This window comes from Neofelis nebulosa, chromosome 2, assembly GCF_028018385.1.
Source record: "Neofelis nebulosa isolate mNeoNeb1 chromosome 2, mNeoNeb1.pri, whole genome shotgun sequence".
Taxonomy (NCBI): domain Eukaryota; kingdom Metazoa; phylum Chordata; class Mammalia; order Carnivora; family Felidae; genus Neofelis; species Neofelis nebulosa.
Window position 1 is genome coordinate 55,521,572 of NC_080783.1, and position 27,790 is coordinate 55,549,361.

The following is a 27,790-nucleotide window of genomic DNA, read 5'->3' on the forward strand; positions in this document are numbered from 1 at the left end:
AAGTATTCAATCAGCTGAAATAGCAATTATATGTTTACAAGCAAGTTTGGTTGATTTTTTGCTCTTACCTTGACTTTTTTTGCAAGAAAAGTTTAAATTAAGCTGTAATTTAAAAGTTTAATCAGGCAACTGCAACGTCTTAGGGGATTTTCGATTGAACATGCCATCCATGATGGACCACCTCCACCCTTATCCTTGCCTTACAGGGTGGGGAATGTGTCAAGACAGTGAAACAAACACCCTCGTTTACCTGAGACAGTGACTGCCGGAGCCGTGCCACTTGTGTGCTGTGGCCTTTATTATGATCCTGTTCCGAAACTATTTGCTTAAGCTTCTCCTTCTCTATAGCTATGCTATTAAATGCAGACTTCAAAAGAGAATGCACTGGGTGGGGAAAAAAGTGAGAAACAAAGGTCAAATGCATCCAGAAAGAATATACAAAATGATACATTTCTTAGCACTTTAACTCATGTATAGACATTGTCTGGAAAGATGACATTACAGTCTAATACAAGTTAGCCTTACAATGGAATCTTTCAAAATATCGATACACAAAACAAATACAGTAATGGTAATTAATCAGGGTGGAAATTCTAGCATTTCCTACCAGAAAAGACTTAGAAACAGGATACAAAATAAATTGATATTAACTCTTAAATATCAATATTTAAAAAATTATTCTATAATTCCTATGAAGAAAAAGGAATAAGTTTTACTCTGCACTGGCTGATAAGAATATTAACAGTTCTGTGTACAATGAATTCTCATGCAAATCATTTAGAACTATCCAGTAATTATTTCTGAAAGCAGGTACTCAAAAAGAACATTTTATAAATCCTGCCAAAATAAAACAGGCTGATTTAGAAGTCCTGACTAGTTCTCTTCGAGGCAGGAAATGATTTGGACTTGAAAATAATACTTAAATTACTCTCTCAGCCAGGAATACCTTGATGAGAAGTGCTTTCAAAGAGTAAAACTTCCAGTTTTAAAACAAATAAGTTCTGGAAATATACCAGTTTGGTGATATTTGATAATATTGTACTCATACCTCAAAGTTAAGAGAGTAGATCTTAAATGTTTTGCCACTAAAAAGAAATGGTAATTATGTGACTTGATGGAGGTGTTAGCTGATGCCACAGTGGTAATCATTTTGTAATATACAAGTGTTTCAAATCAATAGGTATACCTTAAACTTATGAAATATTATATGTCAAACATATCAGTACAGCTACCAAAAAAACACCCAAAATAAATGTAATAATAAAAACAACTCCTCCCCCCCCCCATTTCTGTACATCTAATAACCTACATTTGTAAAATCTGAGGCTGTCGTTAATTCTGAAATACAAGAAGGCTGAATTTCCAACTCCTATCTTTAGAATAACAGTTTCTATAATATGCAGTCTTCTAAAATAGGAATTTCCTTGTTTAAGAATGGTTGTTTTTAAAAGAAGTGGAAATTCTTAGCAAAAAACACTGGCCTGAATTAAGAGGGAAAAACAGTGGGATCACAAGGGACTCAGAATCTATTGATTTATGTGCCATATTGTAGTCATCATCAATTTAAAGTTACTAACTTGATAGCTGGCATACATTAACCCCACTGGCAGTTCTATAAGCAGACTCTCATACACTTCAAAATCCATAATTCTTTCTAAAGAGTTCAACCAGTAGTCATAGAAAAGCCCTTTTTTCTAGCATAGTTAGAAAAAAATATGTTGTTTCAACAGGGGCTTTAAAATCCTGTTGAAACTTGGATTTCCTGAAAACCTCAGGACTGCAACTGAATACACAAAACTTTCCTGGGGCTATCTTCAAATTTATTCATCTCCTTTTAGAGGCTGTGCTATACACACTTAATTCACACATTTGTTATCTCATTCTACGTGCTCCTACAACCACCTCCTGCCCCTGCTGTTAGAAGTAAAAGGTACTGGCTTTACTGGCCATAATCCTATGCTGTTACATACAGAAAATAACATTGACATAATTAGCATCTGGCTCAGAAGTGTAATAAAAACGTACTAGCAAATAGGGCACCTATGTGGCTCAGTTGGTTAAGCATCCAACTCAGTTTTGGCTCAGGTCATAATCTTGAGGCTCATGAGTTCAAGCCCTGCCTTGGGGTCCACGTTTACAGTGTGGAGCCTGCTTGGGATTCTCTCTTTCTCTCCCTCTTTCTCTGCCCCTCCCCTACTCAACTGTCTCTCTCAAAATAAATAAACTTAAAAAAAAATAGCAGGAGTAAAATAGCAGGTGAAAGAGAGTTGGCCTTACAGAAGTGCAACTGGGAAATCTACAGAAAAAAAGCGGAGAGATGATTTAGCTTAACTGTTTCCGGATTACAGAACTGAAGAAATATCTCATAGTACATCTTTGCTGATAGTTTCACAGTATAAAATTTTGTGGACTTCAACATTCCTAGAGATGCCCTCAGTGCATGCCCCTTCTTTTCCTGAGCTACCAGGCTCTTGGGCATTATTGGGCCCTTGAGATGTTCTATTTAGCACACATTTTCAAAATATTTTAGCACCTATTACCAATAGCCCCAGGGTAAATAAATGTCATTAATTTACAGTAAGATGTTAGTGACTGAAAACAACAAAATGTATATCTTTCTCTAAGAGATTATGCATTTTATTTTTTTTAAGTTTTATTTATTTATTTTGAGAGAGAGAGAGAGCATAGGCAGGAGAGGCAGAGAGAGAGAGAGAGAGAGCGAGGGGGGGGTGTGTGTAGAGAATGAATCCCAAGAAGGCTCTAGACCATCAGTGCAGAGCCTGACATGGGGCTCGAACCCATGAACTGTGAGATCTGACCTGAGTTGCAACCCGGAGTCAGATGCTTAACCGATTGAGTCACCCAGGCACCCTGAGATTATGCATTTTAAAAGACAATGCCTGGGAAGGCACTATCTTAGATCAAAAAATGAATTTCAGTGACTGAAACTTAAATACTGTAGCAAAAGTGAGGGTGGTAATTTGGAACCCAGGCTCTTGGTAAACACAGATAGGACTGCTCAATCCACCTACAAGCTACTGCCCTGACTCTTATTTATTACACCCTGCTCTCTATGGCTGATGGCAATAACTGAACCTATGCAACGCACCTTATTGAAAATTTAATATTAAAAAAAGTGACTCTAAGGTGGGGTCAGCTTCCCCTCCCCTCCAATCTGAACTGGCCTGTGAGGCTCTGAGCAGTAGAGTGCAGTGGAAGTGACTGTCCCAATCCCAGAGTTGGCCTTGAACAGGACTGGTAGCTTCTATCCCCGTCTATTCTATCCCCTTGGAGTCCTGAGCCGCCATGGAGAGAAAGAGGGACACAGTTATGTGCAACCTTGCAACCACCCCTCCAACATGCCAGGAACACAGGGGAAGCCACCTGGGATCTTTTCAGCCCAATCCAGACTCCAGCCAAATACCACTGAGCCCAGGCAATGCCATATGGCACAAAAGAACTGCCTACCCGAGCCCTGCCTGAACTATAGACCGTAAGGTACAATCCATGAGCGTTATTTAATAAAGGAAAAGAAAGATTCCAACAGAGCTCCTTGCCAAGTGAGGATAACCCACAAGTAGGTATGAAATGATAACTAAAAGACACCGAAAAAAAGATGCTGAGTAGTAGTGTCCTGGTGGCCTACCTAGAAAAACTTTCTGTCTTTCCTCCTTTTTGTCCCCACTCATGACACTTTTCTTTGTTCAGTCAAAACTGTAAACCTATGATGCATGTACTCCCAAGAGGCAGGCATGATGCCCCACTGCATTCTTTATATAGAACTCCAATCAGTATATGCACTATTTAATCTTTCTACCATGACCACCTAGGCAAGGATGAGAGAGTAAATGGTAATCTCTCACCAAAGAAGAGAGCTTCTATAAAGGGCATGTTATGTTTGTTGTTACCTTTCTGTGCAATTAGACAAAATTCTTCTTGAAGCTTTGTATAATCCGTTGAGCTTTCCAGAGGGTCTGTGAGGTGACTAGGGGGAGTCTGAAACTCGATATCTGCACACAGGTTGGGGTTGGAGGAATGCAAGCGAACTGGCGACATGGTAGCACTGAAAGGGACCTGAGAGGGCAAGACACCAGTTAGAAAAGAGCAACCGTACATGTTCCACATTCTCTTACACAGGAAAGATCTCTTCCCTTCTTCAAAATACTAGATGCCTCTCCAACGATACACACAGAGACACTCAGGACTCATTTAATTTGCAGGTGGCTGCGGTGGGAAAGAGCCTCACTCCCCATGGTTGAGGTGGTACTGCCCATGGACTCACTGGCCTCTCCCCGTTACAGGGACAGAGGGCTACAGAATGACAGGAAGGACAGGCATCGATACAGTTGTGTCTAAAAAATTGCTGGCAGGAAACAGTAGCCTGAACTCTCTTACAAAGTCTGGGTACTCGTGTCACAGGGCTTTTTATGCTCACTTGTTTCTGGGCCCGGAACAGGAGCTTACGGAACAGGTAAAAATTCAAGAGGCACCTAGACAGAAAGATTTACTTGCTCCATGGCCATCAGACAAAACATAAATAAGTTTAATAGTAAATACAATAATGGCTTAAAGGGATGCAAATAAATTTGAAATTGATTTATTAAAATATATTTGTAAGTGAAATATATATTATATATAAAATATATTTGTAAGTGAAATTGATTTATTACAAATATATTTGTAAGTGAAATAAATTACTGTAGTTTCCCTTTGTCACATACAACACTGTTACACATATGAATGTGGCTTACGAACTGGCCAATATTGAAAAACATTAAGTAAAAAAAGTCATATTACTATAGATTTTCCCAAATGGCTAGAGGTACTTTCTTGCTCATGCTGGATCTGGGCTAGCCTTCTGATGCGTGGGGGCAAAGCACCTTTCCCTCTCCTTCTGGAAGGTTATACCTGACTATTACAAATGCTATAGGCCAAACATTCTTAGAAAATGAGAATACCAATTCCTACCGTAAATCAGATCACCAGTAATCTCCCCTAATTCTTACTGCACAGATGTTCATTCAGATGTCTTCAAGAATCATTCTTTAGACTCCTCCAAGAGCTGAATTTCAAACAAATTAAGGGGTAGTTCACACCTAGCTAACAGGAAATATGCTTGTCTGATGTATATGTATATCAGAGCCACTTCCTTTTTTTCACATTCTGATTTAGCTTTAAAGTTCTTGACAGAAAATGAGAGACAGTGGGGGAGAGGGAGGGAGGGAGGGAGAGATGGAGAGCGTGAGACAGAAAAAAGGAGAAGGAGAGGACAGGAAAAGGAGCATGTGCATGTGTACTGAGGATACAGAGGATAGATGGAAGACAAGGAGCAAACCAAAAAACCTAGGCTGAATGGCAGTCTGTGGCCCTGTGTGAGGGCAGCTGGGACTGGAGGGGGTCCTTTGCATGTAGCTTTGCCATGGCAGTGGCAAGGAGTTGTTATCTCAAAGGATATCCAAAACTTACTGGGGAAGGAAGTGGGCATGAAGCTTTCTCCCTAAACTCAGCTAAGCTAAGCACATTCATATATGATATCCAAAGCATCTGGTACCTGGAATTACCAAGTAGCTCTACTTTGTCCTTCATGGGGACCTTGGCTACACTGGTTGGGACACTGGTTTATCTCGGCAGGATCAGAATTCCTGGTTATTCCAGAGAAGAGACATAAAAGTGGCAGAGAAGCCATTTGAGAAAATAGAATCCTTGGGTTCCAAGGATAATGTGCTAGAAACCTGTGCAGGTAACTCTGTGATAATGACTGAGGTCTTTTGGGGATGTCTCTACAGGATGTAGAAGAATATTCAAAGATAGATGAAGGGCATTTCTGACCTTAACTGTGAGGATGCTAAATCCAGAAAGAGCAGTAAGCCCATAGCCCTCTGGGAGGGACACAGAGAATCCATGGGAAGGCTGGTGGAGATCAGGAAGTCATGGGGAGAAACTGTGACTTGAGCAAATGGGTAGACCGGGGAGTGTTCAGATTTAAGGAGATGGTTTCCGGACACAAAGATCTAGAAGAGCACTTAAGAAAAAGAAATGGTGGTGTTTGGTGATGGGGAATGAAACGCATTGAGGATCATGGAAAAGGGTTCTGTTTGCATCCAGGTGCCCTCAACACTCCAAGGACTGGCATGAAATAGGAGGGGAGGCAGGGAGGCCAGTGGAGGCCACAATGCAATAAAGGCCCAGACATTCTAGTGAGGGTTCAGACTTGTCCCTGAGATAATGTCCTGTCTATTAAAAGTTGGAATAAGATGCTGAGAAGAAAAACACATTACACATTTATTTTCTTGAACATAATGGAAGTTTAAATTGGTAATTTAAGCAGTCAAAATGAAACAAACAAAAACACCTAAAAAGCAAACAGTAAAAATGATCTTGTATATAGCCCCCAGGGAAAAGCACTCAGAATGCTCCATTCCAACTGCAATCAGACAGTTCCCTGGGAAACTGAACCTAATTTTTATATACTTCTGGCTGAAAATGTTTATATTGGTACTCTTTTTGTTAAAAGAAGTATACGGAATGGACATTTTAACTGAAGCATTCATGACGTGAAATTGAGAATACAAATGGAGATGTATTAATCTAACTCTAACTGAATGCCTCTTCAGCCCCTTCAGTTTTGTGTTCATCAATTTGAGTATTATGGGATTCAGAAACTGAAGTGGTAGCTAGGTCTTCTGTCAGTGATGGCTGGGATGGGAACTGTTGACAGGTCTCATGGTTTGTGCCCCAGAATCCTCAGTGCTGGCTGCGGACTTTACACCCTGCTCAGGAAAGAAGTCCAAGCCTTCCCTGAGATCCTGTGCTGGGGAAGAAGCCAAATCCTGGAACATTCTGGTACCAGCTAACTGCAGTTTGGAATGGGGGTGTTAGGAGGTACTTTGAACACCTGTCTGTAAAGAAGTTAAAAGAGAAATGGCCAATAGCAGAACGACAGCAATGGTAAACATGACTGAGGAAAGGAAGACACAGTCTAAGATCCTAAGCATATACAACTGATGAAGCAAATGTGGAAAGTGTCCTGCTGTCCTTCCTCTGCCTCATGCGTACAGGGAGCTTCGGGTGGAGAACTGATCGCATTGGGGGCCCTTGGTGTTCTTCTGAGGGGAGGGGCCAGTGTGTCTCTTTTCCCAAACTCCTGTTCTGTTGGGTCTGGCTGATGTGATAAGTGAACCATTTCAAGTTCCAGTGTTAGGAACCAACAAGAATACATCTCTGAAACATCTCCTTTGGGTATACTTTTCTTTGGGAGCAATCTCAGCGGCCCCACACACTTGAATGGGTCTCCTTCTCTCTGAGGGAGAGTAAGTAGCTAGGGGTCATTTGGAAGAATTCTAGGTAAAATAGGACACGCTCAAAATGTATAGGATGAGTTAGTGCTGGGAAGAGGGAAGACAGGGAATTCAGAGGAACATTGACTAAGAGTCACCAGCATCAGATCACTTGAGATATAAATGAGGGGGCCAAGGGAGCAAGCTGAAGGTTCCGCTAGATGGTGTTATACTTTGCTATGGAGTCAAAGCTATAAATCCTACAAGGTTTAGAGTAACTATTTCCTCCCTTTATTTCTGAATAATTACTAAATGACAAATTACTTTTGTCATTTGATGCTTGGAATTATTGGAAGTTATTCTTAACTTCTGTGGTCACTGCTACCCTGAGAGGTGGGCGTTAATACTCTCTGCTTTTAAAAGCTTTTTCTTTTCTGTTTCCCATTCTATTCAAATAGGTTCTAATCCCAGTTTTCTTATACTCACTATATATATATATATATATATATATATATATATATATATATATAGTGAGTTTAAGAATCAATGAATTTAAGAATACTGAGTTTAAGAATCAATTCCCTGATAAACTCCAAGCCACTGGTTCATTTCATAATCAAAAGCAATTCTATCTCTCAAAAGATCCAGCTAAGCACCCAGATATAAGGCAGGAGTCAGTTATTAATCAAAAATAGAAAACCAACAATCCTTGCATGAGTATCCAGTCTCTTACAATGCAACCAAAACCTTTTCATGTTTTTCAGCAATTCTAGCCTTCAAGTATATTCCACCATCAGCAAGGGCAAGACTATTGTTAATTCAGAAAATATTACCTAATAGCCAGAAAAACCTAACATCCATGATTGCTATGAACTCAGTATTCTGTATTTTAAAAAGTTGACAGGATGTCAGGAGTAAGCAAATATTATGATATGCTTTTATCCAGCAAAGGGTTCTTGTATTTACATAGTCTATTTTCTATTCAGAATGCACCATTCACTATTCTAAACAGCTTCTACTCAATTTAAAATTTTGGTTATTTGCCTTATCTGTTTCAATACTTACTCTATCCTCCTAATACCCATCGTATTTTCTCTTAAAACCAAAACAAACCAACCTGTCTCTATATATGTATATTAAGCACTATTTAACTTTGTAGTTTTCTCCTTTCCACACTGTATTTTCTGATTTTCAGCTCAATAATCTTTCCAGAAAACAATTTTCCCTCGCTAGGTGTAATTTGGGTAGCCATTTAGAAATGACATCAAAATTCACCTTTTCTTACCCTCTCTTTTCTTTATTCTCACATCCTTTTCAAATAGTCACAATGCTACAAAAAAAAGCACAATTTATGTCTGTAGTAACATGACTTTTCTTAGAAAAACAGAAATCAGTTAGCAGGGGTTCTGATATCAGTATGACCAAGAAATAAAAAATAAATAAAAAACATAAATAAATACATAGATAGATAACAATATCATTTTAGGAAATTCCGTATCAGTAACAGGTTACTCAGTTTTGCAACCTTGAATTTACATGGTTTCTTACACGGACAGTTGAAGAACTGGATCAGGGAGTAGTTTTCCATCGCAAACACGAATACCCATGTGTGACACCTGCCATGCAGAGACAGCCAGAGAGCATGCAAAAGCTAGGCCAGCACGGGAGTGGGTTACAGTTGATGCCGCTACACAGAAGGGGCACCACTGGGACAGGGAAGGTGACGCTTGGACAGTTTCTCATTCTTATTAAATGTCCACTTGAGATTGAAATCCACTCACTGTTGTAGCCACTGCTGCTGCTAGCCTCTGCCGGCGCCGAGTGGTGCTGAACTGGCCCTTCGCAGATGGCCCTTCCTGACAGTGAATGAGAGAAGAGGAGGGAGGAGAGGCCGCGGGGGGGGGGGGGGGGGAGGAGGACACGGGGAGTGGGGAGGGGAAGACACAGTGGCGGACGGTGGCGGGGGAGGAGAGGACAGGATACAGGAGGGTGAGAGATAATCGGACAAGGGAAAGGGAGAGTTTTTAAGTGGAGTTGACTTGTCCTAAATCGTAGCCCTGACAAGTGCTCGAAGGGGCATTCATAATGCTGTGAGAAAAGTTTTTTGGCTTTTTTTTACATTTATTCATTTTTGAGAGACAGAGAGAGAGAGAGCGCAAGTGGAGGAGGGGCAGAGAGAGAGAGGGAGACAGAATCTGAAGCAGGCTCCAGGCACCAAGCTAGAGCCTGACGTGGGGCTCGAACTCACAAACCACGAGATCATGACCTGAGCCGAAGTTGGACGCTCAACCGACTGAGCCACCCAGGCTCCCCAAAGTTCGTTGTTTTCATTGCAGAACCCCTAAACGTTTAAGTCTAGTTGCTGAATATAACCCCACCCCAAAGGGATATGGGAAATTATGAAGTGATGAACAGCTTGTGATTTTAAGGTAAAATCAATGAGCATATTGTTTTACCCATGCAACGTCCCGTTGTGTGAAACCAACGGCATTTCCAATCAATGGAAGCAAAGATGAACCTAAGTTCAGGAAAAATGATTAAATAAATAATGTGCAAAGGCCAAAACCAACAAGTTGTAATGGGAGTCTCCTGTCAGCCAGGCAGAATTTTTTTTTGTTCCTTGCTGGGAGGAAAAGTACACAAGCAAGGGTACCAGGAATCTTCAGCTTCCCATTTATTCCCCTACTAGAAAGCTCACTGGGATTCAACATTAGGAATGGTGTTGGGATTTTCAGGTTGGAGAATTTTTCAAGGAGGAAGCCAGTCCCCACAGCATAGAGAAAAAACAAACAAACAACACAACATAACACAACAACACTCCACGTCCTCAGTGTGTTGGCACAGTGCTTACAAAAATCAACTATGGAAACCTGAAAGCGTGGGTTTCATTTAGTGAACTAGTAGAAGAATACTAGTATTCTTCTAGCATAGAATACTATGCATGAACTAGTAGAAGAATACGGGAGCTTTCTTTTCTGTCTCTTTTTGGTGGCCAGGATTATGGGAGAATGATATTTCCTTCTAACCACTCAAGTCTGCATCCATCTGACAGACCGTCACTCTTCGTGATTGTGAGTGGTAATTTCAATTCCAGTGACCCGAGCGGGACTTAATACCACCTAACAGTGCAGATTAAGGAAAAGCAGTATGACTGCTTAAGCCTTTTTGGAACAACAGAAAAATATTTTAAATTTTTATCTCTCTAATCCTCTTCGAAGTTTCCACGTGACATTCCCATTTCTCTTCCACGTTCATAAATCTTCTGCATGCATTACGTGTATGTTTATTGGATACACATATGCCTGTATAATGTGCTTTCCACAAAAAGGTTTCTATACAGAACCCCTTCATCTTTCATGTAGTAAGTAAAAGGAGGAAGAACTCATTTTTACCCTTCAGTATAATTTGAGCACCTGTGAGATCTAGGACAGCTACACATGAATGACAACAGATCCTTTGTCTGCTACTCTCCATGCTTCCTGCTAGTTCTCATTCTCTCCAACAACTAGGGATCTGGTATTAATTTGTGCAATTAGTCATGCAGGAAACCCAGCAGCTCTCGGGTTTGTGGCAACCCTTCACAAACCAGTCCCTTCTCGCCCTCCTCTACCTCATTGAAAACAGCCAAACTGTTACAGTGTGATGGTTATAATGAGATTTTTATTAGAACCCGAAACCTGAAGTTTGGGAGAAGTCCTTTTTCTAAAAGGTAATCTCCACAGAGCCTTCCAGAAAAAATGCCTTCGATGAATCACATGAAGGATTTCTGAGGCTAGCTTCTCAACAGCTTCTAGTAGAAATACGGCCATACAGATCCAACATTTAACCTTCATATTCAAATCAATAGCACAACCTAACCTATGTGAAGAATAAGATCCCGAACATACAGTGTAACACGTTCTTCACTGCTACTTTCCTGAGGTCAGTTTTCTAAATGACCTATCTTAAAATCATTTCAAAACAACAACTACTGCAGAATGCTGAATACAAAGGTGAGTGCGACAGTACTAATAACAACAGCAGCAGTGACAACAAGCACCATTACCACCACCAGGCTGTTGAGGTTCCTCCACAAAGGGCTGGTGTACCACAAGTTACAAACAACAGAGGGGTTGAAAAACGAGCCACTCCCTACAAAGCCTCTCACATTGGCTGCCACCATGACACAGAGAAAGTGGTTCAAGAAGGGAGATGACGGTGGGCTCAAAATAAACACTTGCCCTCGGCTCCTGTGATCAAGGAGGGAATGACCTGTGTACTAGGGTGGGAGAAGGTGGTAGGTATGTTTCATCCACTAAATAAAGATAAATGCTATGTCTTTCTGTAAGTAAAACAATGACGAGTAAAGACATTTACATTGGTCATAGGCATCCCCGGCTAATTTTATGGTTTCCTAGCCAAGTGTGTATGTTGGAGAAACTCCAAGTAACTTCCTGTTAATAAAGAATGAGCACCCAGGGGCGCCTGGGTGGCTCAGTTGGTTGAGCATCCGACTTTGGCTCAGGTCACGGTCTCGCAGTTCTTGGGTTTGAGCCCCGCGTCAGGCTCTGTGGTAACAAACAGCTCAGAGCCTGGAGCCTGCTTCGGATTCTGTATCTCTCTCTCTCTCTCTCTCTCTCTCTCTCTCTCTCTCTCTCTCCCCCTCCGCTGCTCATGCTCTGCCTCTCTCTGTCTCTCAAAAATAAATAAATGTGAAAAAAAATTAAAAAAAATAATGAGCATCCTAAGGGCTGCTAGAAGGCCTGCTGGTTTGGGTAAGCAGCATAGGTGCAGGGACAGTCCCAAATTCTGCAGCATTCACTCTACAATACCTTTTGTTTTAGCAATCTAACTGAGCGCAGGGTTTCTCTGAGAGTAAGAAATAGCTCACTGCCACCTCCAGGCCTAGTGATTTCCACTTGGAGTCAGAACGGAATCTTCTACTTTTGAAAGTTTAACGTTTTCTTTGAGTGTGGGGATGAAGTGGTTTCAGTTTCCCTCAAAAATAATTGAACTGGAATCACAAGGGCCATTTTGTTACTCTTTGGCAGAACAAAAACAAAGCATAAATAAACATTTAAAAGCAAACTACCCCAATATGTGGCAGAAGTACGAATGAAGAATATTTTCCTGCTTTTTGACCAATTACTTCCAATGACTCAAAAAAATCTTCATAAACTCTCCTCATACAGAAAAGCACAGCCTGTGACTAGAAGGGCTATTCAGAGTTGCATTCTGTTTCCTCCAGGAAAAACCGAGAGACATAGGGACCACGGTGAGCCTCACGCCCACGGCAGGGCAGCCACGGGCATCCCGCTCAGACTCTCTGAGGACCAGCCAGCCTCTTCAAGGCAACGGCTGTGAACAGCAATGTGTTCAATGGCATACCTCATAAAAACGAGATCGAAACAATATCTGTCTACAAATGTATACGTTCATATGATGTGGCCTTCTTCAATTATTTTTATAATGGTTCTTTCTTTCTTGGCTATGAGAACCATAGATAACATGTTTTAAAAAGCCCCACAAAACTAGACAATCATGTACTCAAAGCAAATGAAACTGCCAAAAGCAATTTGAGGTAAAGTTTTGGTGAAGTCATCTGGCACATATGTCTTCTACAGTATTAACGTTCTGAATAGAAAACACACAAAAACATACTGAATAAAGGAACACAATAAATTGTGTTCATAGAATGTGGACAGTCTAACTAAAAAAACCATGAATCTTTAGTGCTTGTGAAAATTTATTTTCAAATATATCACATTAGCAAGCAAAGCACCAAAGAGTTTGTTACTTACACACAACACAAAGAATATCAATATGGTCAGAATTAAAGAATTATTATTCACTCAGAAGACACTGAAGATTTCTGGAAAGCAGTTCCTTTTACCTTTTATTAGAATATTTAGAATACACCAGAAATTGATTTATGGTGTAATAAAAAGAAAAGCAAAATCCTAAGTCTCATTTTGATTGTTGGGCAAGAGTTTTTTAGATAATATATAGCTAGGATCAGAATAGTAAACATTCTGGTTTAAAGATCTGAAAATAATATGATTATGACACAAGAGGTTTTAGGCATTTACCATATTTCATATCACTTCAATGCAATAACATAAGATGTTCTTACTTGAAAAATTTTAAACTACTCATTCAAATAAATAACTTATTTACAATAAATTTCAAGTAAATTTATCATGAGTCATTAAGACTTTCATGATTCAGATTTTAAAAGTGATTGTTGGTCGTCAAATAATAACCTCTGTTTGACAAATCATAGAATTTTAGAGTTTAAAAGGAATTCAGAGATAATTAAGTTAACTCCATCACTTTACCCGGGAGCAAATGGAAACCTAGAAAATTTAATAGAAATGCACGAGATTATACTGCCAGGAAATCACAGTGATTACACTAGAGCCTGAGTTTGTTGACTTCCAATCTTTTGCAGACCTCATCCTTTTTTATTGATACATAAAATTTTGGATAAAGCTAATACATAAAAGCCTCTTTTAAGATCAAGTGTATATAAATGAGTGCTCATTACAACACACTGGATTTTTAGCATAGATTTTTAAGGTAATTTTTTGTTAAATTACATTTTAATGATTCAAAGGCCATAAGTGAGAAGGAAAATGGCATTTTGTAGTCCTATTAAATCATTTTAACCTTTCTTTTAAATTATTTTTACTTATTCCAGCGTAAGATGAATAGATTTCTCACTATTTTGGATAGTATAACTCAGTCTGTAAAGCCCTGGCTTTAAAGCATTTCAGCTGCTTTAAACTTCTTAACTTCCATGAATTGATATATAAAGACTAACATCTTAAAATCATATAAAAATATGAATGAAGGAAAAGTCTGTACCTGCAGTTGTATTTTTGTATCTTTGCTGACACTTTTTGTTCTCCATCGTCTTGTGACCCGCTTGTCTTTCTTTGAAATATCTACACAGTTAGCCTACATTACACAAATAGTTAAAAAGCAACAAAGTATTATTAAGTTCACACAGATGATACAAATATAGACAAAGAGAGCATAGCATGTTAGTAAAGAATCCTTGTTAGCCACCCTAACGCAAACCAGCCAGGAGAGAAAGTCATATCTGACGCACAGTGGGCATAAAAAGCAGAGATAAGAACTTGATCATAAAATATATCTGTCTGCTATACAAAAGGAAAACGGGATTACAGATCTTTAGCATTTTTTTCCTACATAAAAAAAATGGCAGTAATTCTGAGACTAAGTTGTATCTTCAAAGCTATCATTTCTAATGTGACATAAACATGGAAGAATAATTCACATATTTATTTCTTCTATGAGTTTGTACTTAAATATAAAATATACATTAAGATGTCAAAATAGATATCTTAACACAATGACACCATGAATTCAAAAATATTAGAATAACTCCAGAATATAGATTAATTTGTACTGTATTAGTCATTTCCTTTTAAATGTTACCTTATATATTCATAGAACAATCCAGTAAAAATTCTGTGTTAATGACTTAAAGTCCTTTTGGTAATGTTTACCTGCATGTCAGTAAAGTTAGGTGCTGACTGGGTTCTCTGAAGTATTTCCAAATTTTGCAGGAGTTTGCTAAGTTCCACAAGGTTTGACTGGCAGTGTGCAAGGTCTAAGAAAAATCAGAAATAAAAATATGTTAGAACTGGGCAGGGAGGGGCAGGGATGGCAATAAAAGACAGTCAATCCAAATTATGGCAAGTATGATTAGGTAGAACCATGTTCATATAATGATGATACTGGCAAATGAAACAAAACAGACCCTTCTCCAGATTAGAACCGTAAAAGCATTGAGGATTAAATGAAGTCAATGCCTACTTACGAGTTAACAGCTAGCCACGACAATCTCAGTGAAATTGTGTGTGTTCACTTTCCTGTTCAGGTGGCCTTTGTTACATAGGAAGCACACTCAAGGGAACTTCAGCAGTTGTATGTATGGTTTTAGTCTTAGGAACCTGTCTACTTGCTCCTAACATAGTTTACAAGATGGCTACCTGGAATTTAGATGGAGTCAAAGTCAAGTTCAGGAAAATAAGATGGAATACAAAGTCAGATAGACGTATTTTTCTGTGGTTTAGATCACTAACAATGTTGCAATGAATGATTTCTTTAAAACCTCTGAGGGATGTTATACTAAACACAACCAAAGATTCTCAAAGTGTGTTCCCTGGCCCAGCAGCATGAGAATCACCTGGGCATGAAGCTTATTGAATGTTTAATGAAGAAATGGCTTTTAATTTTATTTTTAATTTTTGGCTATATTTGAACAAGAGAGAATTTTAAAGATTTGCATAATAAAATATCACTCTTAAAAATTGAATTTTGGTACAAGAGTATTGAGTTATTAGTATTACTTACACAATTATCAATATTTAGAACATGCTGGTAGTTATGTGATTACTTTTGGACGTATACTGTTTATAAAGAGACCACAACAGGACACATCTATAAATCTGTTATATTATAAAGTGGTTAGAGTATGTAGTCAGTCAAATTTTGGTGGGAAATTTCATTTATATTTTCTTTGTTTCTCATTAAGTCTCAAGGATCTGCATTTTTTTTTTTTTTTTTTTTGGGACAGAGAGAGACAGAGCATGAACGGGGGAGGGGCAGAGAGAGAGGGAGACACAGAATCGGAAACAGGCTCCAGGCTCCGAGCCATCAGCCCAGAGCCTGACGCGGGGCTCGAACTCACAGAGCGCGAGATCGTGACCTGGCTGAAGTCGGACGCTTAACCGACTGCGCCACCCAGGCGCCCCAAGGATCTGCATTTTTACAGATATAGTACAGGCAGCAAAATATTGCTGTTAAATATGGCTCAAGATGAGCTGGGCCAAATAACACAGGGAGTTGTGTTTGGGGGATTTTTGACTTTTTTGTTGGATATAAAAACAGAGGAGCTAGGGGCGCCTGGGTGGCTCAGGTCGTGATCTTGCGGTCCGTGAGTTCGAGCCCCACGTCAGGCTCTGTGCTGACAGCTCAGAGCCTGGAGCCTGTTTCAGATTCTGTGTTTCCCTCTCTCTGACCCTCCCCTGTTCATTATCTGTCTCTCTGTGTCTCAAAAATAAATGAACGTTAAAAACACAAAAACCAGAGGAGCTACTACTACAAGGGTCTTTCTAGGACTCCCAATCACTGCACACTCTATGGAGAGCAGGGTAGCAGCAATTAATAGGGCCAGGCCACACCCTCTTCTTCACAGCATCTGCCTGAGCATGGAGCCCAGTATGGGCTGCTCAAGGGCAATGGTTGTTCTTCAGAGAACCGTTGGCCATCAATGCCTTTAAACTCCTTCAGAGAGGAGGTGTGTGGAGGAGAGTACTGATGAAGACAGCACCTGCCACCACTTTCAGGGGAGGCCGTGCCCTTGTGCTCCCATCCTCTTCCCTATGAAGAAAACAAGGGTCCACTGGTTCAGGAGGGTAGGAAATACAGAGCATGAAAGGAAAAGAAAGAGGGAAGAAAGTAGTGCAAATAAGGAAGGAGGGTTAGAGGGAAGAGGAGAAGGGAGATGGGCTAGAAAGGGCCTACATTTTAATCTGCATTTTATTTATATGTTTTTTAATGTTCATTTATTTATTTTGGGAGAGAGACAGCACAAGCAAGGGAGGGGCAGAGAAAGGGAGAAAGAGAATCCCAAGCAGGCTCTGCACCATCAGTGCAGAGCCTGACATGGGGCTCAAGCCCACGAATTGTGAGATCGTGATCTGAATCGAAATCAAGAGTCAGACCCTTAACTGACTGAACCACCCAGGCACCCCTAATTTGTATTTTAAAGAACAAAACTGTATCATAAGCACCATGCTAGCAGGGACATTTTTTCACATTATCCATGCATTGAGCCTTCCATCTAGTGAATATGACATCCATGCTTCTTACTAAGTGTGATTATTATACACAAACGGTGTATGGAGGTAGCACAGGAATCTGGAAACGGGGCTTCAAACCATCAAAATAATATCCACTCTTTTTCTAACAGAATGGAAAGAGATCTTTGTGAATGAAAGTGATTCAAGGCAAGAAACCTAAAACTAAGCTTCAGGCGACATCTCCGGGTTGCAGTCTCTTCACCTGCCAAGTGGTGGCAGTAATATACCCGCCTCTTACCTTCCTGCTTTAGAGTAGCCACTGAGATGGTAGATGGGAAAACGCTATGAAACCCAGAAAAGTACTGATCACACTGTGTTTAATCATGCCGCATGGCCTTAACTTGGAGCAAGCTGCACCTGTCCTCACCACTTCTATCGCTCGAAATATGGGAGAGATGAACTCCTTGGCAGGATTTCACTGCTTGCCTAAGTCTGGATGTACATAAGGATTATAAAGATTTGCCAAAGGCAACAGAGGTATCTTTAAAAAAAGAAATCTCTAAAATTTCTTTAACTAAGATTAAATCTAATTTTAGCAATGGGGAAAAGGAAAATTATGCTGAGAAAATAACTGCTGAGATAGTTCATGATAGTGAACAGTTAAAAACTTAAATATCTAGCAATGTACTTATTTTCCCATCATGTTCTACCTTGCTCCAAAAAGAAACAAGTCGTCCAACTGTGGAATGGTTAAATAAATTACGGTATGTCCAAAATTATCAACTATTATTTCATTTAGATACCACTGATGGAAGACACTGGGTACCCAGTACAGTTCTAAGTATAGGGAATATAGCAATCAAGTAAGATTCATGGAATTTACATTCTGGTTAAAAAAAAAAAAATTGCAAACAATTTGTATGTTAAACTATTAAGTATCCATCTTCAACACTGGCATACAGAATACTAATTTAACATTTCGTTTCCATGGGGGAAAAATGCTTTCCAAGAGCCAAACAATTCCCTTCCGTAATTGAGATCTGGACTGATGTAAGTTCAGATCTATGAACGGTTCACCACTTTGAGTATTAGCACTATAAATCAGATATATTATGGGTTCAAGATGTTACATGATGAATTTTTGAAATATAAACCTCAATACTGGGGACTCTATGAAGTGATTAGGAGAGACTAAAAATAAAAGTGTTGTGGGAATTTAGAAAATAGAGAGTTATCATGGTTTGATATCGTCAGAGCACACTTAAAAGAGAGACTGGGATCTTTTCTGGGTCTGGAGGATTGATGGAAAGGATTCAGCAAAAGAGAAAGGTGGAGAAGGGCAGAAATGGCCCTGCAGGTGGGAAAGAACAATGCGCACCAAAGCACGGAGGAGGGAACATGCAAGTGCGTTCAGGAAATAGCAAGTGCGTTCAGTTGGGCCAAAGGAAAGCAAAGTAGAAAGGGTAGGTAGGGACTGAAAGCTGAAAGGTGGATGCTGTTGTTGTTGTTGTTGTTGTTGTTGTTGTTGTTGTTGTTATTATTATTATTATTATTATTATTATTTTAAGTAGGCTTCATGCCCAGTGCAGAGCCCAAGATGGGGCTTGAACTCAAGACCTTGAGATCAAGACCTGAGCTGAGATCAAGAGTCAGATGTTCAACCATTTGAGTCACCCAGGCACTCCTGAAGGGTAGATGTTAAATGCTGGGCTAAGTAGTTTGGGCTGCAGAGCCCATGGAGAAACACTTGAAGGGAATTTTTTGCATAAAAGCTATTTAAAGATATGTCAGTCTTGAAGGGAGAAGTATGTCATGAGCAAAGAACTGGCTTCAGGGTTAGTCAAACATCTTCACCAGGGCAGCTGTGTGATCTTGAGCAAATTCCTTAACTTGTACACATTTCACTTTCCTCTTCTGCAAAGTGGGGATTAGTAATATTTATGTCTCATGGCTGAGTGCAATGGCTTGCTCAATGCCGGCCTGGGGCCTGGGCGGCTCAGTAGGTTAAGCGTCTGACTTCGGCTCAGGTCATGATCTCATGGTTTGTGGGTTCGAGCCCCTTGTCGGGCTCTGTGCTGACAGCTCAGAGTCTGGAGCCTGCTTCGGATTCTGTATCCCTCTCTCTCTGCCCCTCCCACGCTTTCACTCTGTCTCTCTCTCTCACTCTCAAAAATAAATAATAAACATTAAAAAACATGGAAATGCCGGTCCAGAGTTGCTAACACGTTCAATAACAGCAATTTCCCAAAAGCCTATGAGAGGTGAACAGCAGAGCTGGAGACTGAGGACGACAACGTCAGCCAGAAGGCTGCTGACCGGCCAGAGACTAGGTGAACGGTGGGTCTGAGGAGGGAAGCAATTTGAGAGGAAGGGCAGATGAGGGCAGGGGGAAGGGTGGGTGTTTTCAAAGAAATAACAGAACTGAGTTTGGGCTAGATGAGCAGAGTGGGAGGGTCAAAAAACCTCTCGGGTCTCAGAGGTGGTTATGACAGCAGCACTGACAAAAACAGGGGAGCCCAGCAGCTGGGGCTGTTGCCAGGAGAAGACAGAGGCTGGTTTCAGACAGGCCGAGGAGGGGCATGACAGAGAGTACACACAGACGGAGCCAATGGCGGGGAGAGGCGGCAGGAACGAAACAGGCTGGATGAGGAGCTGAGATTTATACAGTTTTCAGTCTTTTTGAGAGGGTTATGGTGCATGTGCTCTGGAGTCAGACCACCACGCTTGAACCCCAATTCCACCGTCGCTAGCTGTGTGAACTTGGTCGGAGTGAGTTGATTCCCCTGAATCTAGGTTTTCTCATCTGTAAAACGGCTCTGAGAGGATCAAATGAGTTGATGCATACAAAACAGCTAGGACAGTGCCTGTCACACAGGAAGAGCCTGATACCTGTTAGCTGCTGCTATTATCACTGCCACCGACCCCCCTCATCATCACCATCACCACTATCTCATCAAAATAGAGATTCCAGCTGAAACTATGTGCGTGCCTGTCACCTCCGAAGTGCAGAGCGTAGTCGTTAGAATCCAGTTGGCCTGCCCTAGCCCTCCAGCTCTCCCCAAGTATTTGCTGTGTAACACGGGCTAGATATTTGACCTCTCGAAGCATCGGTTTCCCTATCTATAAACACATGGTTCATAACTCATGCCTGGTACTACTGTGAAGATTCACATAAACCATGTATGTAAAGTGCCCAGTTCAGTGTCTGGCCCATTAACGAGCTCCCAGTCAACCAGTTACTATTACAGATGCCGAAGGCAGAAGACTGAACCTTGATCGATCCCCACAACTGATGCTGACCAGACAAGAATCCAGGGAAACGGAGAAGGAGCAGTTGGAGAAAAAGGAAAACTTCATGGGGTCTCAGGGAGAAGTTCTCACAGAGGAGGTCCTACAGGGCAGGTCAGAGATGAGGTCTGAGAACAGAGTGGAGATCAGATGACCTCTTGCTACTAAGAATGCCTTTTTCGTTGAGCAAAAGGGGCAAACATCAAATTACGGAGAGAAGCTGGAGTCTATGGACAGAGAGTAGAAGTGAATGGAAGATAAGGCTGTCTCCCAGAGAAGGGGTAATTATTGCACTAAATCCTGAAGGAAACAGAGAGGCAGGATAGAAGACACAGGTAGAGTAGTCAGGGTGGGAAGAAGCAGGAGCACCCCAAGACAGGAGACGAGGCACAGGGAAGGGCCATGAGTATTCTAGAGCACAGAGAGAGACAAACGCATCCCTCTTGCCCCACCAGCCAGGGGCTTTCCTGGCATCAAAGCCAATGTCTCTTCACTTTGGTCAGATGAATGGATTTTGCCCCAGTGGATGGCGTCAATCTTGTCGGCAAAGGAGGCAGCCAGGTTAAATACCACGCATGTTTACAAAACTGCAAAGTTAGTAGACAGGTGGAAACATCTAGAACCACTGCTGAGGTGACACTACAGTGTTTTAAGACAGTGAGGTTTGGCTTCTTTCCCCAACCTGAAGACCATATACTCAGATGAATATCTGTGTGTTTTGTGATTACATTTAAGTACAAGCCTTTGAATGGAATGTCAGTTGGACATACTTTATGAATATAACATCCTGTGTAAAATCATATTTTCACATAAAGATTGAGTATGGGATGTTTCCAGGGCTAATCAAAATGCTGTAGACTTTGAGTTCACACACACATAGAACAAAAAAATATATATATACTTTTGGGGGTTGGGATCAACATGAATTGCCAAACTTCAGTTTTTCTAAATGAGGACATAAGAAAATAATCCAACATCTACTTTCACCATAATTCTGTAAGAGAAAATAATTTAATATAAATAAGTTCGGCCCAATATCATCACAAAATAATTTTTAAAAATTAAATCAATTTAGCTTTATAAAATCCTTGCCATGTTATCCTTGTTTTCTCAGTTTAGGTCAAATGAAAACTATCTCATAGAATGGAAATGGTCTGTGGCAGTTTGGGCCAAAATGCTCAGTCAGGCTTATTACGAGGGAATAGAAAAGTTTCTGGAGATTAAGAGGCTCCACAATGGCAGAGTGAGGGAATTGTGTATATGTTCAGAATGGTTAATAACTGTCCCACAGTGGAACACCAAAACAGGTTAAGTGTGGCTAGGAAATGCCATATAATTTTGCTACTTATTGCGGGTTGTCAGGAGACATACACCTGCTCTAGGACAAGTTGAAGCAGCAAAGGAAGCTGTACAAGTGACCTGGCAGCAGTCGAGAACAAGGGTGGAGGTACCCTGGGGGCTGTACTGGGCTGTGAGATTGCCCCCAGGGTGTGGGGTGGGGCAGGTAGGAGGCTAATGAAGAAAGACGGGGACTGGTGGTGAGGAAGGAGGTGACAAGGCCACAGCGGAAAGGGGTGAAAGGCAGGGGAACGGGGAGACCAGATTCAGTAGTTGTGAGGGTGCAGGAGAATGAACGGGGTGGTAGGAAGATGGAGTCACGGGAAGGGGAAGGATCTGGTGCAGAAAAATAAGAACTAGAAAGGTGGAGGCAAACAAGGAGGCTGGAGGGGGAAGGGAGCAGCATCCACAGTTCAAGTTCACCTCTTTCGTTTCTGTTCTCGTGGCTTATCCTGAGAGCCTGCCCTGGGCAAGAACTAACCTTCTGCACACCTGTCCATTTCTTCCGAGTCCTGTAACCAGGCTGCCACCTTGCTCTGGCCGGTCGTGCAGGTAGCGGGGAGGCTGTTGCTGCACGGTAAAGGGGACTGCCATGGAAAGCTGTTTGCTTGCACCTACAATGAACAAGAGGAAATGGATGGTTAAGCAGAAACAGTATATTTAAGTGATTTAAACAATATTTTTGAGATATCCTCAAAGTGACATCAAAAAAGAGAAGAAAGGGCACCCTCGAAATAGGGAGGAAGCCTCGGGGCTAAATGTGTACACGCTCAGTGAAGCCAAAATTCATAAGTGATAACACTCATTAAGCCACTATCTCCACCATACGAGGAGGGGAAAACACTGATGTATGTTATATCTCACATTTTAAAGGTCTGCCAGCTCAAATTCCCAAACAATTTAATTTGCTCAGCAAGTTGTATTGGGCGTGGGGTCCTTATTACAGGACTTCTAATGCATCAGTGAAGGCCTTTCCTTTCCAGAAGCTCTTACTTCCTTAAGATCAGCTGAAGGCCTCATCAGCCACATGTGATTCCTAAATGCATTATCCACCATCCAGCAGCTGCGCACTGCTTTGAATGCATATTAAAAACTGTAATATACAAAAAGTCAGCATTGGCAAATTATCATTATCTACAGCTGATAGACTTTCCCGTAAAGGGATTTTATGTGAAATGAAGTTGCAGGAAGTATAGTAAGGAGATAACGCAGTGAGTTCAGTGAACACTTAGTTGAAAAAGCAGGAACTTACTTTTGAAAAAGCTGAAACAATGTCAAAACTCCATATCTGACTTTCATATTCAATTACAATTGATTGTGTCTGTCCTAAATCATCATGAAGCAAAAGATGCACATATTTAGCAAACCCAGACTTATTTATTACCCACACGGGGCCACATACCAATTAACGTTCAGGACTCTCATAATTTGACACTTAGAATGCAAGCCAAGTGACAAAAAACTCTCTTCACTCTTTATTGCGTTCTGCTAAGTGTCACGGAGATCTTTCACCAAGTTCAATCTTAGAGGTGTGTCATTCGTAACTACAGCAATAGATCTTCTATGAAAACCAGAGCTAAAGAGCTTCTTATACCAAGGCAAACAGTGGAGAAGAACTGGCTTCAGTTCTCCATTCTCGGGTATCACCCAAGTTATTTAATAACTAACACAGGGATGAAAATACTACATCTTTTATCAATAGTCTATGCCAAAGATGCAGGCAGAAGCATCTTAAAGGATTAAATGTTCATATTTTTAAAATATCCATCTGGGGGCGCCTGGGTGGCTCAGTCGATTGAGCGACCGACTTCGGCTCAGGTCATGATCTCACGGTTTGTGAGTTCGAGCCCCGCGTCGGGCTCTGTGCTGACAGCTCAGAGCCTGGAGCCTGCTTCGGATTCTGTGTCTCCCTCTCTCTCTCTCTGCCCCTCCCCCTACTCGTGCTCTGTCTCTGTCTCAGAAATAAATAAACGTTAAAAAAATTTTTAAATATCCATCTGGGATATAATTCTTGTTTAGTTTGGACTAACTCTGGGATTCATTCTATTCTGTGGTGAGAACTCAGGGGGCCTGGAAAACCTGAGTCATTAGTCTTAGTCATTGTGTGTTGGGTCATCCAGTAAGTGCACTACTTCCTACCCTCTGACCTCCTTCTTTTTCACTTCAGAACTGGATAGTATGAGGGTTAACCCAATACCTTGGTCCTCGGAGGAAGATGTTGGTTAAACAATTCTTGGCAAGGCTACCACCAGAATGAAATAAGGTTTAAGAGCCTTGTGAAACATAATTAATGGGATTTAACAAAAATCACTTAAGTGACTCCCATTGAAATAGTAAATAATGAGGGTGCCTAGGTGGCTTAGTCGGTCTGTTGAGCATCCGACTTCAGCTCAGGTCATGATCTCATGGTTTGTGAGTCTGAGCCCCGCATTGGGCTCTCTGCTGTGAGCACAGAGCCCACTTCAGATACCTCTGTCCCCACCTCTCTCTGCCCCTCCCCCTCTCATACTCATGGGCACGCATGTGAGCACTGCCTTTTTCTCTCAAAAATAAATAAAAAACATTTAAAAAAAATAGTAAATAGTGAATACAGCAGTATTTCATGTAATCTGATTTGAGTAATCTCGCAGATTCCATGAGGTTTTTCAACGTTTTGCTAAGGACACTTGGATATATATTACATACATCCCTAAATAAGAAAGCAGAGAAAAGCAGAATCTTCACTGAAAGGTTCTTAAACCCAAATCTTTATGGCAGCCAGTTATTCATTCACAGATGTCTGTGTTCTCAATATCAGGTGCCAAGTGGGAAGCTGGAACACCCCTGGGCACTGCAATGTGGCTATGGTTCAGAAAACTTAATTACTGAATCAAAGGCAGAAACAACCGTCTCCCTGTCTCTTGTCCTCACTTCAGTTTTTAACAGGCAACACCTCTAGCTTTTCAGCCACATGAAAAATATGAACTCTTAATACAGGCCAAAGAACAACTTCAGCCTGCCTTAATCTGGTACTTAGTACAGTGGAAAGGGCACTGACTTTGGAAACACAGAGATGAGGATTTGGATTCTGGCTCAGCTGTTTAATGGTTATGTCATTTCTTTGAAAAAATTTTTTACTGTCTCTGAGTTTAGTCTATATTAAAAACTAGAGATGAGTGTCAAATGCTTAACACAATGCTTAATCACTCAAATAGTCTACTATATATATTATGGTCACATTCTTTAGCCAACTTACCTTAACTTCATGGGCAAATTCAATGGTATCTCTCTGAGTCATGTGTGCAATATATTACACATGTAATATATTCAAGGTAGAGAAGCAAATTTCACTTTCAAAACTTTGTGGTCTTCTTATTACCAGCCAGGAAAATATCAATTTCTAGGGGCTGATTAGCTAAATGTTCACTCTACTTCCTAATATCCCTACAAAGCCATATAAAATTAGGATGTGGTCCATTCATAGAAAGGAAAAGTAACTACTAATTCTCTTGGTGATCCACATTCTACCTAACCTATACTTGTGATTAACTCTGATGCCAAATGTCACTGTTGTCTTGAGGGTTAGTTTACAAAATAAATCTTCTCTTCCTGGTTTGTCAAATGACACTCAGTTATGTGCCTACATAATTTTCCAAGCAATTTCTGGGCTGATTTTTATATAACAGAGTCGTACCTTTCCATCCACAACAGAAACATTAGCAGCTGGTGAGGATTCAGCTGTGGAGGTTGAAGGAAATATGTGAAAACTAGCATCTCTTGGTGATCTGACAATTTCATTCTGCCGATACAATCGATGATGGCGCAATTTGGAGACCCATGCATCAAACCAGTCCTGGGATTTCACCTAAAACAATGAACAAGAGGAGATGGTAATGGTGAAACCAATCTCCTGTTTACCACTGGCACAGGCAAGTGAATTCCCCTGATAAAGGCAGAAAAACTATTGAGAAGTGACTTTACCTTCAAATGGTAGATATGCTCTTCTGTGTCAAGGTCTATTCTCCGAGCTTTCTTTTTAATTGACATGACCGAGAGTCCAACATCAATGCTTCCATGGACCTTCCCCTTTTGAATCTGAAGTCAGAAGACTAGTAAATAGGCTAGAAGGATATATGATTTGATGTGTTTCTGTACTGAAATGAGCTTAATGTAATCTTTAATTTATCTTTGGGAAAGGGAATACCACACCTTCTTTACACAAAGAAAAATGGTTAAGGTTCTGAGGTTAAGGTCCTTAATCTGAGGACAGGTGAAGTTTCTGTGACTTCTGCACACCAATTTCAATAAACAAGACTATTCATTTCTTTTTCTTTTCTTTTCTCTTTCTTTCTTTTTTTTTTTTTTTTTTAGTTTATTTGTTTTTAGTAATCTCTACACCCAGCGAGGGTTTGAACTCATGACCTGAGATCAAGAGTTGCATGCCCTTCGAATTGAGCCAGCCAGGCACCTAAGACTATTCATTTCTTAGTCCTGTCTCTAGCACAACGTATAATGCTAATCTTCATAATTCTAGATTGCAAAGCTTATATCCCAAAAAAGATAGGCTTAGTGGTTCCTAAAATAACCATGGTCAATCTTTGACCCACAACTCAGAACATCCCCAAGTAATCAACTAGAAGACAGCTGCTGAGGCAGAACCAGGCAGCTGAGACTGAGAGCACAGAGCAGCCAGGGCTCCCTCTTGGCTGCCTTTGTCTGATCAAGGACACACAGCTGATTCAGTGAAAGAGACGGGGACAAAACTGAAATCTGAGCCCTCTGTTATTTCCCCTACACCACAATGATAAGAAGGATGGCATTTTCCTGTTTTACATGCAAACAACTACTTCTTTTTTAAAGAAAAATAATTTGTAATAATTTTACTGAGTTGGGATTCCCAAGATAAAAGGATGCATGAAACACAAATGAAGTTCATAAGATAGGTTTTAAAAGGATATAGACAAGAACAAAGGTTGCTTTAAATCTCAAAAAAAAGCACATATAGCATAGTTCATTGAGAGATGCATAAGAAAAAAAAAAGTCTATTTGGGTTTTCTCTCCAAGACAGAAGGGGTGATTTTTATTAGTGTATCACTTTTAGGTGTAACCTTCTGTTTTGAAAAACACACATCACAATTGTTAAATTAAATCTTCATGCTCCCGTCTGAGATTTTTATGCTAGCTTGAGCATAAGCATGAAACACATCTTCCATGGGACATGGAAGTTTGGTAACTTATTGATATATGTGCTGCTGAAGTGAGCACGGTAACTTATTAAATCTTACAGGCACAGAAGAGCACAAAGCTGGTAGCTATGTCACAAGGCTTACACAACTGTGGTGTTTACTCACTTTAAAACAATCTTTGAAACATGTCCTGTGTGCTACTTACATCGAGTGGTGCCTTGGAATACTTTAACATGCCATTATCCAGGACAAAAAACCGCTGCAAGAACCAAACAACGCCCAGTTACCGTCTACATTTTGAATTCTATAAAACATTCGCAAGCATGGGTCTAACGCTGCTTGGCATTTAGTAATCAGTATGTTTGATCATTTTAACTTATATGAATTCAGTGTACCTGGCCATAGTCAGTCACATTAAATGGTAAGGAAATCTGAGCTTGAATTCCATACTATTAGCTTACTAGGGTTCTTTTACACACCATCTGATGGAGAGCGAATCTCTCGCCATGCTTTTCCTTGAAGGGAGTGGGCCTGGGGGATGGAGTCTCGGGACCCACAGCCAAGACTTTTGAATAAACCACATCAGGGTGTCTTTGAAAGTGAGAAATGAGAATAACTCAGTTTAGATCACAGTGATTCTGTAAGGAGCTTCTCTACAGGGAATTGTTCACTCTGGATGTAAACTCCTGCATTTCCTTGGATACCATGGAAAATTCCTGAAAATGCTCAAGTCTGTTACAGAAGCCAGTGAACTAGATCTAGGAGGAGTAATAAATTATCTGGAACATTTACGAAGGAGCTTTAGCAATATATTTGTTATCTCCACTTAGCAAAATGCTTGCATTTCACTAAAAGAGATTAAAAATTCTTCTAAATTACATTCAGGGTTAAAAAAGAGAGAGAGAGA

At 40.6% G+C, this 27,790-nt stretch overlaps 1 protein-coding gene across 16 annotated transcripts in view; it reads right to left on the reverse strand.

The window, feature by feature from the left end:
• OSBPL6 (oxysterol binding protein like 6) overlaps nt 1–27,790 on the reverse strand; it is a 218,002-nt gene that overhangs the window by 37,764 nt on the left and 152,448 nt on the right. For 10 of the 16 annotated variants that reach the window (XM_058712846.1, XM_058712870.1, XM_058712861.1 and 7 more), the window contains 9 exons: nt 27,089–27,142; nt 25,679–25,792; nt 25,392–25,562; nt 22,200–22,332; nt 14,792–14,895; nt 14,124–14,216; nt 9,059–9,133; nt 3,909–4,074; nt 251–384 (listed from right to left, as the gene is read on the reverse strand). In XM_058712846.1, coding sequence (XP_058568829.1) covers nt 251–384; nt 3,909–4,074; nt 9,059–9,133; nt 14,124–14,216; nt 14,792–14,895; nt 22,200–22,332; nt 25,392–25,562; nt 25,679–25,792; nt 27,089–27,142 — 1,044 coding nt within the window. The remainder of the gene's footprint in view (nt 1–250; nt 385–3,908; nt 4,075–9,058; nt 9,134–14,123; nt 14,217–14,791; nt 14,896–22,199; nt 22,333–25,391; nt 25,563–25,678; nt 25,793–27,088; nt 27,143–27,790) is intronic. The other 6 variants (XM_058712894.1, XM_058712880.1, XM_058712936.1 and 3 more) reach the window with 3 other exon arrangements.